Source organism: Chanodichthys erythropterus, chromosome 9 (assembly GCF_024489055.1).
Source record: "Chanodichthys erythropterus isolate Z2021 chromosome 9, ASM2448905v1, whole genome shotgun sequence".
In the NCBI taxonomy this organism is placed as follows: Eukaryota; Metazoa; Chordata; class Actinopteri; order Cypriniformes; family Xenocyprididae; genus Chanodichthys; species Chanodichthys erythropterus.
The window spans coordinates 21,264,346-21,276,456 of NC_090229.1; the positions used below are offsets into that span (position 1 = coordinate 21,264,346).

General features: G+C 36.4%; 2 protein-coding genes across 2 annotated transcripts in view; one reads left to right on the top strand and one right to left on the bottom strand.

Annotated features, from left to right (window-relative positions):
* Nucleotides 1–823: 823 nt before the first annotated feature.
* On the bottom strand, nucleotides 824–5,761 carry gnat2 (guanine nucleotide binding protein (G protein), alpha transducing activity polypeptide 2). The gene is made up of 8 exons (XM_067394996.1): nucleotides 5,644–5,761; nucleotides 3,882–3,924; nucleotides 3,402–3,543; nucleotides 2,717–2,874; nucleotides 2,466–2,594; nucleotides 2,200–2,329; nucleotides 1,688–1,841; nucleotides 824–1,014 (listed from the first exon to the last, which is right to left on the bottom strand). Exons 1-8 carry the CDS (start codon nucleotides 5,759–5,761, stop codon nucleotides 824–826), a joined length of 1,065 nt encoding a protein of 354 aa, XP_067251097.1.
* ampd2b (adenosine monophosphate deaminase 2b) overlaps nucleotides 2,230–12,111 on the top strand; it is a 42,879-nt gene continuing 32,997 nt past the window's right edge. The window contains exon 1 of the mRNA XM_067394994.1: nucleotides 2,230–2,359. The gene's annotated coding sequence lies outside the window, so the exon portion shown is untranslated. The remainder of the gene's footprint in view (nucleotides 2,360–12,111) is intronic.

Sequence of the window (12,111 nt, forward strand, 5' to 3'; positions counted from 1 at the left end):
CTGAGAAAAAAGTCAGGATTGTGAGATAATTACATTGAATTACACAATTACACTGCAAAAAATGCCTTTCTTACTTAGATTTTTTTGTCTTTGTCACTTAATTTTGACTTATTTTTTCTGAAAACCATCATTTTTACCATCAAATCATTTTTACTTGTCTAGAAAATGCTTCTTGATTTAAGAATTTTTAGATATTTGGACTAGAAACAAGAACATTTCTAAGTAAGAAAAGCATATTTTTCAGTGTACTGCAATTTAATTTTTATTCAGTGGTGGAAACAAGCTTCTATATAAAGGTAATTATTTTATTAAAAGAAAAAAAGCTAGTTCTCTAATGATTTTATAGAACTTTCTGAAGTTATAACACCCTGTCTACACTGGAAGCGTGAAAGTTTTACGTCATCAAGCATGTTTGCTACCATGGTTCCAGGTTGATGAATTCAGAAATGGTAAAATGAATGAGTAACTATGCATCTAAGTTCATTTCAATGTTATTTTATTTTCAAATCCCTTGATATAAAATGACTTCTTGTACGACTGTTACTATTATTAATATTATTAGAAACAAAAGCTGATTTAATTTAATAGAGCAGATACCAAAAACTTCACAAGATGTGTTTGGAAACAAGTCAGCAAATATATGTGCATAAAATCAAGTAGCTGGAGTGGCTCTGAATAGAATAGAAAGCGAAATAAAAAATGGGCGAATCTGTCAACTGAAGGCGGCAATTTACTTTTAACTTTCCACTCATGTCCAGTGTAGACAGGGCATAATCTGCTTCATTTTTTTCAGGGAACATACCTTTGAAAAAGTCGATAGTGTTTAGAACAGACCGCAGTCCTTAAGGTTTTCTTTGATGATAATGTCTGTCACAGCGTTAAACACGATCTCGACGTTCTTTGTGTCCGTGGCACAGGTCATGTGTGCGTAGATCTCCTTCACACCCTTCTTCATGTTCAGATCCTGAAATTGAGTCTTGATGTAGTTGCTGGCATCTTCATATGTGTTTGGACCTGGAAAATTAAGATGTTCATCAATTATCATTCATCTATGGTAGTGACTGTATTTGTGTTTACAGTTCCAGTACCATTTGCAGCATTATTGAAAAATGGAAATTCATTTACTCACTTCATGCTGATCCAAACCTGTAGGACCTTCTATCTTCCACTGAGGTAATTTTTTAAAGAATACCCTGACAGTTCTTTTCAATATAATGAAAGTGAACGACTGTCAAGCTTCAAAAAGGATGCAAAAGCACCATAAAAGGTCCATACCAGCCATAAGAAGCCATACCAGGAACAGACTGAAAGTCATTATTCACTAATAGTCTGTTAACCATTGTGAATGGATTGAGTCAATTAGCTCATTAAGTTCATTGAAAAGATGTGACTCAATAGAATGATTCATTTGTCAATATCATGAATTTGCTAAGGAGAGCTAAAATTAAAACAACTTAAATTTTAGTCTGTTCTTCACATACAGCTATCATGAGAAGACCTCATTTATGATACTTTCATGGTGCTTTTTTTTCTGTAGCTTGACAGTCCCAGTCCTTGTTCACCAGGAATGGCCAGGTTGATTTTATGCTCTACAGAAGAAAGTCATACAGGTTTGGAATGAAAGGAGAGTGAGTTAACAGTTAAATTACTGTTTAAAGGTGTTTTTTTATATAGAGATCTCACTCACCATCATAGTCAGGGAAACAGATGCTCAGGTGCACTTTCTTGATCTTCTCCTGGAAGAGATCTTTCTTGTTGAGGAAAAGCACAATGGAAGTTGTGGCGAAGAACCTGTGGTTGCAGATACTGTTGAAGAGATGGAGACTCTCGTGCATGCGGTTCTAGAAAAACATGAGGAACAAAATAATATAAGTTGAGAAGCAATGCTAAAGCCTCAAGCATCAGTATCAAAGCATTAAGTTGGGCTCTTTGATATTTAGAATGTGAATAAAGGTTCCAAAACGGGGGTTTCACAGCAGGCGTAGGCGTAGAAGAACCATTTTAGGTTCCCCAAAGAACCTTTTGGTAAACAGTCCTTAAAAGAAGCAATTTTTCTTAGCGTTAAGAACATTTTACTGATCTAAAGAACCTTTTTTAATTACAAAGTACCTTTTGTGCAATGGAAAGGTTCCAGGGATATTAAAGGTTCTTCATGTCAACCTTTGTTTTTAAGCGTGTTGGCTAAAGATCAGCACTTACCACTTCATCATCTTCTACCAGCACCATGTCGTAAGCGCTCAGGGCTCCACAGAAGATGATGCAAGTCACACCTTCGAAACAATGAATCCACTTCTTCCTCTCGGACCTCTGGCCTCCCACATCAAACATCCTGCGGACCAGGGGAAAAAAACATGAAAAGGTTTCATTCAAAGCTTTGATTAATTTTTCTTTTTGGTCTCATTACAGTACCATTTATGTGGCTCTCAATTTTAACATATATGCACAACAGTTGAGGTAAGACACACCTGAAGTGGAGCTCTTTGCAGGAGAAATTTTCCTCAATGATACCAGTAGTCTTGACTCGAGATCTCAGCACATCCTGCTCAGTAGGGAGGTAGTCGGGTTTGCAGATTCTGTCCATTTCGGCCAAGTAGCTGTGGAAGATAATTCAGCCTTTCATTTAAAGACCCCTGAATTATACTTCTGCTAAAGTGCTGAAAATCTCCAAAGCATAACTTTAAAAGTATTGCTGTCCCTGTTGAGTGTTTGTACTCACTATCCAGCGGAGTCGTTCAGCTGGTACTCAGCAGCTCTTTCAAAAGAGGCCTGCACGCCTGAATCCTTCCATAGCCTCTTGATGACGTCTGCCAACTCTGGAGGCATGGTGCCCTCCTCAATGGAGTCAGACAGGTTCTGGAGCTTTTGACCGTCCTCCTGCATGGGACAGTACAATGGGCACTGTTAGGCACCATGCGGTCAGTCGTCAATTGTTTTGTTTATTTAATAAGTCTTGATGAAATTAAAGTAGCTACAGATCCTTTCTTCCCTGTTGTGATGTACATTCAAGTGTAAAGGATTACCAGAAAAGAAAAAATGTTCTATCTATCAGTTATTCATTGGGTTTTGAGATGTGGGTGTTGCACTCAAAAGTGGAGCTTGCAGCGGTTTAAGCGGACTAAAAGGTTGGAGAAGTCCGGCATACGTCACCAGGGAGAAGTCTGTCGTTTTCACTGGAAGAAATTTCGATTAAACATTACGAGGCCAAATAAATAGAAGATCATTTTAAAAAATGAAACCGGCACAGATAAATTGTTCACAATAAGATCTATAACATGCATTTAAAAAAAATTTAATTGCATGCCGACTTTAACGGTGGGATTCAACGTGTGCATTTTGTTTGTATGTGAATGTCCACAAACTAATCATTGGTCTTTTTGTGTTGTTGGAGTTGTTTGGCAGACCTGTGCTCCTGGTGATCCAAAGTTGATGTCCAGCATCTCCATGCCTCTGATGATGGCCAGAGCAGACTGCAGAATATTGCCAAAAATAATAGATCGAAACTCCATTTGTTCTTCTTTTGTATAACCACCTTGATGGAGAATTCTTGGGAATGAAACAACAGAGTTTTTGATTAATGATTTGTAGGTGAGTTCATTTACATACAGTGCAGCCAGGCTCCACATTCACTACCACCTGGTGGTCACAGATTAGCATAACAAGGTGTTGAACAATATATGCAAGTGCTGGAATTTCCCAAATGCAAACCAGTTGTGAAGAAATTCTTCAAATAGAATGCATGAATGAGATTTAAAATTCACTTAAGGAGGTTTGATGAAACTTATATATATATATATATATCAAATCAAATGCTTCCTCAAACTGTAAAGATACTAATAGGCTCTTCTGAGCACGTATTTTGTGTTGCATGCGTTTATGCTCACTTCATCTGTTTTACAATGGTGCTCTTCCCTGACTCACCGGCACCTACAAGACAGAGAGAGAAACATGTATGAGCGTACATAAGAAGAAACGAGGAGCCCTTAAATTCTCTTAATCAGACCAATTTTCGAGCAAATTATGACTTTTAGCTTAGTTCAAAGGTGTTTGACCGAACCATATTGATGTGAATATCACCAGTCTGTCTAGATGGTGGTTATGACTCTAGTTAAGGTCTTTCACACAGTGCCTTTTTCCTGAATTTCACTGTTTATTTTTTGCACTCTGTGTGATTTTGATTTTAATAACAAGGTTGATGTTAAGTAGTAGATAATCTGTCAAGGAAAACTTATAGATTGTCATTGATGGCCAGGTCAGAGGAAGTCTCTTTAACCTGCTTATAAAGTGACCCAATTGGATTTGTGTTAGGGAAAGCTTCTCAGGAGATCACTGACACTTTGATTCGTCTTGGAGCTTCAGTCAGCCGAGGGCAAGGGGGTGGGGCTCGACCGTCTCTCGTGGCAACTGTCACTCTTATGTGCCCTTCGCTTCTTGAGTTAACTGTAGCCGTGGTGATGTGTTAAGAGAGCTTGCGTCATCCCTGTTACATCTTGGTCTGTACGACTGCTTAGTTTAATAACTTGATTAGATTATATGGAAAACGGCTTTCTACATCCTAATTGTCAGATATGAACACACATCACTACCAATATTAGCACACTCTTTGACATTTATTGTGCAAGGGAAGTGATTTCTTAATTTATCGAGAAAGATTTCAAAAGTAATTTCCAAAATTCACTACACCTAACATGTATCTGTAATTACATTTTCAGTATTTTAACATTGTTATCATTTTCTGAGAAGAGCAGGTTACGAACTTCGTGTTCAGACAGGAAGTGGCTTGTCAAGCTGGAAGAAATCGGGTCAGTATTTAATCAATGCATCTGTCTCACAGTGATTTGCTGAAATGGCTCATTGATTGAGTGTCCTGATGTAATGAACTGTAAGGAGCACTGAAACTGGCCTCCTCCGTTTTCCGTTCCCATTGGAAGATAAACTGAACCTGAGCTTAAGAGGATAGGGGCTTAAATCATCACAGTAATCGGATTCAGGTCTTATTGTCAATATGCCACAATTCACAGGGTTCCTCAGGTTGTGATCTTTTAAGGCGACTTCCCTTGCAGTGAAAATGTTGCTACAGCAAAGCTGGAATCGATCCTGCAAACATTTTTAAAAGCTAATTTCGAAAATCCTTAAAAAGTGAAAACATTAATAAATTAATTAAACCTAAAGAGCATTCATCCTAAAAAAAAAAATAAAAATACTGAAAAAGAGCTTAATTCACATGTAAAATCACCTGAAATGAATTACATTTTGTAAATGGTGTTAAAACGACATCTTTTGCATTTAATTAAGAAATAACACATGAAAATTGATTACACTTGCAATGTATTATTTATGAAATAATTACAAAGTCTCAAAATCACAATTTCTACTTACAGAATGTCTTAACGTGCATCTATAACAGAAAAATCCCAGACAAAAAAAAAATCTGATGAACAACCTTTCTCCTTTGTGTTGCTTATTTTGAAGTCGCATTAATCTGATTTTAATCTCACCTGCATTTTACTATCTTGCAACTTATTAGTAACCATGCACCATTTGCAGGCACAAATATACATAAAGCATCTGAAACTTCTGCAAAAGAAGCTGGTTCTGGAAAACTCAACACCAATGGACTGGAGGAGTTAAACACTGATTTCTTACCCAGCAGCAGAAGCTTGACCGTCTTGGCTTCTTTATCAGCATCTTCCTGGAGCTGTTTTTCCAGCTCTTTGGACTTCTTGGCCATTTCCTTATCTTCTGCACTCGCTCCGCTACCCATCTCGTCGTCAGACGCTTCCCTGTCAAGTTCCTCAAGGTAAGAAATTTTGACGGCTTTCCCTGTGCTTTGCTGACAGAGAAATGGATGAAGGTAGCCCTGTACCTTGGATCACGTGGTAGGGGGAGGGCTTCAAAAGTGTTGATTCCCCTTCTGGTTGTGACTGACCTGCCTTGGGATGGACGAGTAGATAGAGACAGGCACAGAGACTGAAGCGGACTGACTTGCTTCCTCCTTTGGTTGTTCTATCCCCTCTAATTCCTCCTTGTCCACCTCAAAAGTCTTAGCTTAGGATTGGGGAGGGCTTTACTGATCTTCCTGTGTGAACCAGCCAATCCTATTAGCTTGGCTAACAAGGACAGAAATGAAGGTTGTAAAAATTAAGACCAATGCTTCTAGTGAACTAGCATTTGACATGGATCAGATGATTGAGTGTGTGTGATCAATTGGAGCTTGCTTAGATTTGTGCCTAACTGATATATACACAATATTTGAAGATTAAGGCAAATGAAGACCATCGCCATGACCTTATACAGTAGGCCTAATATGCATATTTTATTTTTACAAAATCCTTTTTGGCACCACAAACACATTTTCTTATAAATATTTAAATATGAGAACTATGATGTTGATTAAGTTCTTAGATGCAGAGGTCAGAGGATGAAGGGGTTTACTCTTGTCCTTGGCAGACTCTTTTGTCTGAGGGGTTGACACATGTACAGCATTCTCCATTTGCTACACACACACAGCCAACATCACGTGTTATGTAACCCCGTGCTTGGGGGACTGGGGGTAAAGGAGGAGGGCTTACAGGTCAGTGTGTCTTGTTTCTGAGAGATGGGAGTGGTGAAGTCAGCAGTGAAGTTGTCATCTGATCGCTGTTCTCTTTAACATCATCATTAACACCACTGAACAGATCTTTATCTCCACCTCCCACTGCGCTTAAGGGAATGAACCTGCATTAACCGTCCGCTATAACTGCTCTGTAAGATTTATTCTCATTAGGCTGTGAAACTGATTTATTTTTTATCCCAGCTTGTATGAAATGATTCAACCTAGTAATGCAGCCCAAAATTACTAGTCATACACTCAGCAACTTTTGCAGTCCTTCGTGATATAAGGCGTCTGTTTTCTATCTATGTGTATGCCACTGATCTATAAACCAATTTTATTTGGTGCTTTTGTTGTTCAGTTTCGAATAATGTCATCTTATATACTCTTAATGCCATGTTTAATTAGGTCTAATAAGGATTAATAAGGAAAATTGTTAAAGATCTTAAGTGCATTTAATCTGCCCTATAAATTTAGCATGTGCAGAATGATAATGCAACCGATGTGTTATTAGGGGAAATAAATAGAAACATTTGTTGCCATAGCACAACATGTAGAGAGGATTTAATGAACGGAGAAGATATCTTAAATGTTAATCTAACTTTAAATAACAGGCGGCAAGAAGTAATAACATTGGTAACAACACGCTGCTAGATCTCTATTTTTCAATGATAATAGATAAATGAAAGTTTCGACTGACTAAATCTTACAATGTTAATGTTTAGATGAAATGACAAAATTAAGAAGAGCCATTCATTAGGTGTGTGTGTGTGTGTGTGAGATATGCAAAGGTTAACTGTTTTAAAAGTCAAACTATAACTTGTGCAGCGATTAAATACGTCCGTCTCATGTGGGTTTATGTAGAATATAGCAATTAAAAAGCAGCGGAACGCTAGCTAAATTTCTACAAAATGAAGAGGCCTTACGTTACATGTCAAAGAAAATCAACAATAGTCGCTGCACAGCGAATCATTAACTCTCTTTACAGTTGATTTTAAACAAATCCATTTACACTGATCTAAAACCAGAAACGTATCCAAACCCTCCCACTCGGGAGCGTATGCAGTCACCTGTGCTCCTTCCCCACATGGATCATTGGACATACCGACTTCTTTGTGAATGCGAGATTTCAACCCACGTCACTTTCGGTAAGCAGATTTTTTTCTTGCTGCTTGTGGCAGGCTGTCAGCACCCAAATCCCTAAATGCTTCCAAGAGGAATATAGCAAGCTAATCATGGTATCCTTCTCTTCATCAGAGCCAATCTCATTAAGGTTTCTGTGGTCGCCTAACACTCCAGCACAGCTTCCATGCAGCTGACAAGATTAGTAGCCGTGGCCTTCGTCGGGTCGGGGTGGGTAACAGTGGAGTGGGATTATTTAGATGGTTATTTCCTGTCCTTCTGGTATGAACTGATGAATGAGGAGGGGATTCTTAGAACAAAGAACCAGCACAAGCTTAGTAGACATGACTGAGACGAGCCCACACATCTGGAAACTCTTATCAGCGCATTGACAACAGGAAGTCTTGTACTGCAATATTATCTTTTAATCGTTTTTACAGTAGTGTTTTCTGCAAGTAGGCCTACATTATTTGCTCACTGAATGCATGCTAATGTGCTAAAGGTGCCCTAGAATCAAAAATTGAATTTACCTCAGCATAGTTGAATAACAAGAGTTCAGTACATGGAAAAGACATACATTGAGTTTTAAACTCCATTGTTTCCTCCTCCTTATATAAATCTCATTTGTTTAAAAGACCTCCGGAAAACAGGAGAATCTCAACATAACACCGACTGTTACATAACAGTCGGGATCATTAATATGTACGCCCCCAATATTTGCATATGCCAGCCCATGTTCAAGGCATTACACAAGGGCAGCCAGTATTAACGTCTAGATGTGCACAGCTGAATCATCAGACTAGGTAAGCAAGCAAGGACAATAGCGAAAAATGGCAGATGGAGCGATAATAACTGACATGATTCATGATATCATGATGTTTTTAGTGATATTTGTAAATTGTCTTTCTAAATGTTTCGTTAGCATGTTGCTAATACTGTTAAATGTGGTTAAAGTTACCATCATTTATTACTGTATTCGCTGAGACAAGAGCCGTCGCTATTTTCATTTTTAAACACTTGCAGGTCTGTATAATTCATAAACACAACTTCATTCTTTATAAATCTCTCCAACAGTGTAGCATTAGCCGTTAGCCACGGAGCACAGCCTCAAACTCATTCAGAATCAAATTTAAACATCCAAATAAATACTATACTCGCATGATCTGATGCATGCATGCAGCATGAATGACGAACATCTTGTAAAGATCCATTTGAGGGTTATATTAGCTGTGTGAACTTTGTTTATGCACTGTATAACTGCAGGGAGCAAGACATTTAAAAGGGGCCGCGCAGCCCGAATGGGTGCATAGTTAATGATGCCCCAAAATAGGCAGTTAAAAAAATTAATTAAAAAAAATCAATGGGGTATTTTGAGCTGAAACTTCAGACACATTCAGGGGACACCTTAGACTTATATTTCATCTTTTGAAAAGACATTCTACGGCACCTTTAAAGCGTGGTATTTTATGTACAGTCATTTTTGTTTTTTTTAAATTGCATTACATACAAGCATTTTAAATCTACAGGGATATATCACCCAAAAATGAAAATTCTGTCATCTATCCACCCTCAAGTTGTTCCAAACCTGTATGAATTTCTTTCTTCTGCTGAATATAAAAGAAGATGTTTTGAAGAATGTCAGTAACCAAACAGATCTCTCCCCCAATTTACTACTATAGTAGGAAAAATAAATACTATGGTCAATGGGGAGCAAGATCTGCTTGGTTAATGACATTCTTCCAAATATCTTTCTTTGTGTTCAACAGAAGAAAGAAATTCATACAGGTTTGGAACTACTTGAGGGTGAATAAATGACAGAATTTTAATTTTTGGGTGAACTGTCCCTTTAATTTCCTGCAGGTTGTATTAAATGCTCAATTCAGCATGCTAGTTATTTTAATCATGCTTATGCGTTAACTGTTGTCACCATGTTTCATGCTAATGGCAATTAAAATAGAACAGCAGCAGCAGCATCTCAACCCTGCGGTTTCAAATGTGCAAACAAACCGCTAAATGCATGCTTCTGCAGAGACCTGAACTGCATTCAGACCTGACACAGAATTTAAACTACGTGAGAGGTTTCCCCAGTGGAAGGACTGTTTGAATCATTAATGACTCATTCTTGCACTCATATAAAGGTATAAAGTGTACACAGTGTTAGGTAGATTACTTACAAATTGTAGTCAGTTACTGATTCCAAATTACATGACGAAAATTGTAGCTAGTAATGTAATCCGTTACATTACACCTTTAAGGTAATATAATCTGACTACTTTATGATTACTTTTAGATTACTTTTGACCTAAACTGTTTATCACATTGATTTGAATAGGATAATCTTATACCATATTGATTAAAAAAATACAAAGATCCATCCATTGTTATCAACAACATGAAGTGCATTAAATTGTACATTAGATCAGAGTTTCCCAGACTGGGGTTTGTGAGTTTTAGGGTCTAATTACAAGTACTTCATTTTTGGAATCTAATTTCGTAATCCAGATTACATGTAATCAGTTACTACCCAGCACTGTGTGTACAGTAAACGCCTACTGTCTCCTCTGAGATTTGGTCATGAAACAAACTGTGCTTCTGACCATCAGTAATATATGCTCTGTCGAATCTGATGGATGTTTGCACAAAAAATACTGATTGTATGTGCAAATAATGTTTTTGATATTTTGATTTGATACTGTTTTTGGTCATTTGTTATTGCAATCTCTTGGCAGTGAATGCATCACTGTCAGTTTCCACAAGAGGGAGGTATAATCCCATTGCTTAAGTGAACTCTGCCTGTTAAACACAGAAGGAAATCTCAACAAGCATCTCTTTAAAATTCACTTCAAGACTCAATTTTCTGCAGCTTCATGACATAAAATACTTTTTTTTTTTTGCATTGCAGGAGGGTAATCACTAATACATTATTTTTATATGCATAATTTTGCTTTTGGCTCTGTATGGAAGCTAATGCTAATGTTTCCAGAGCCCATTGGAGCTGAATTTTTGACTGTGCTGACATGTCGATTCAGCACAGAGATAGAAACATTCCTTTGTTATCTAAAGAGCCCTCGCGCTGTACATTGCTGATGAGGTTCGATGTATGCTGTCACTAGCATTTCACAGCCATTCTCCGTATAGATAACTAAAATGAGCAGCTCATGAGGTGACCGCATTATCTGACTGTAGGTTTCTGTGTCATTCTTTAATTGAGAAATATATATATATTATATTTATATATATATATATATATATATATACACTGCCCTCTAAAAGTTTGGAAACGCTCTAGAAAAGTGGAGTTTTGGACAATATTGGCATGAATCCTTTTTAATTTTTGATAATTTTGCACTGATAAGGGACAACACAAACTATGAAAACATATTTTATTACATAAACAGTTTATACATAGAAAAAGCTTACATTTTCGATTCATCAAAATATCCACTATTAGCAGCTATCCAACATAAACTGAGTTCTAATTGGTTCATTGTATTCTAAACTTAACTGGCAATCCATTGTTGAAGCTATTAAGGTGTGCTGACCCAAAAATCTTTTACAAACCTGGGCCAAGTTTAGACCAGTAACCAGGCATCAAAGCCGGCAAAGGGGCATGTCTGACTTTGACATGTATATATTGCCATTATTATGTAATCAAAATGAAAATTATTATTGCTGGTCTTCAATGATAATGTCAAGTTACTTTAATGTATTTGGACCAAAAAAAAATGATAAGGGTTTATGGTGATATCGCACAAAAGCACACTTTGCCAGGGGTGTTTCCAAACTTTTGGAGGGCAGTGTATATATATATATATATATATATATATATATATATATATATATATATATATATATATATATATATATATTACATTTTATATATAATATATATTATAAAATATGTATGTGTGCATTTCAGTATAATTTACATGTATATAAATTATGTATGTATGTGTACATTCATATATACAAATTACTTAAATTATAATATTATTATTACATTCTAATTATTATTAGTTTGCTCATTGTTTTGACAGTATTTAGTAATATTTTTTATTTAATATTTTTCTGTTAATTAGGAAAGTAAAAAGTTCTACTTATAGTATCAGGGAATAAATATATATATAATTAATAGCCAAAACTGAAAATTAATTTATATTTTGTTGCAAAACTTAAAAATATGTTGTATGATTGTGTTAAATTCCTTTGAATTGCAATTCATTCAATTTCCAAATAAGAAATGAGATTTAACATCCATGGGGTGATGAAATGAATTTTTAAATTCAAAATTTTGCTTATAACTTTTTTGAGAGTTTAAACTAATATTCATGTCAGACAGTTATAATTAGAAAGATTCTGTCTGTTATGATCGATATGATTCCGGGTTTTCATTTTTTCCT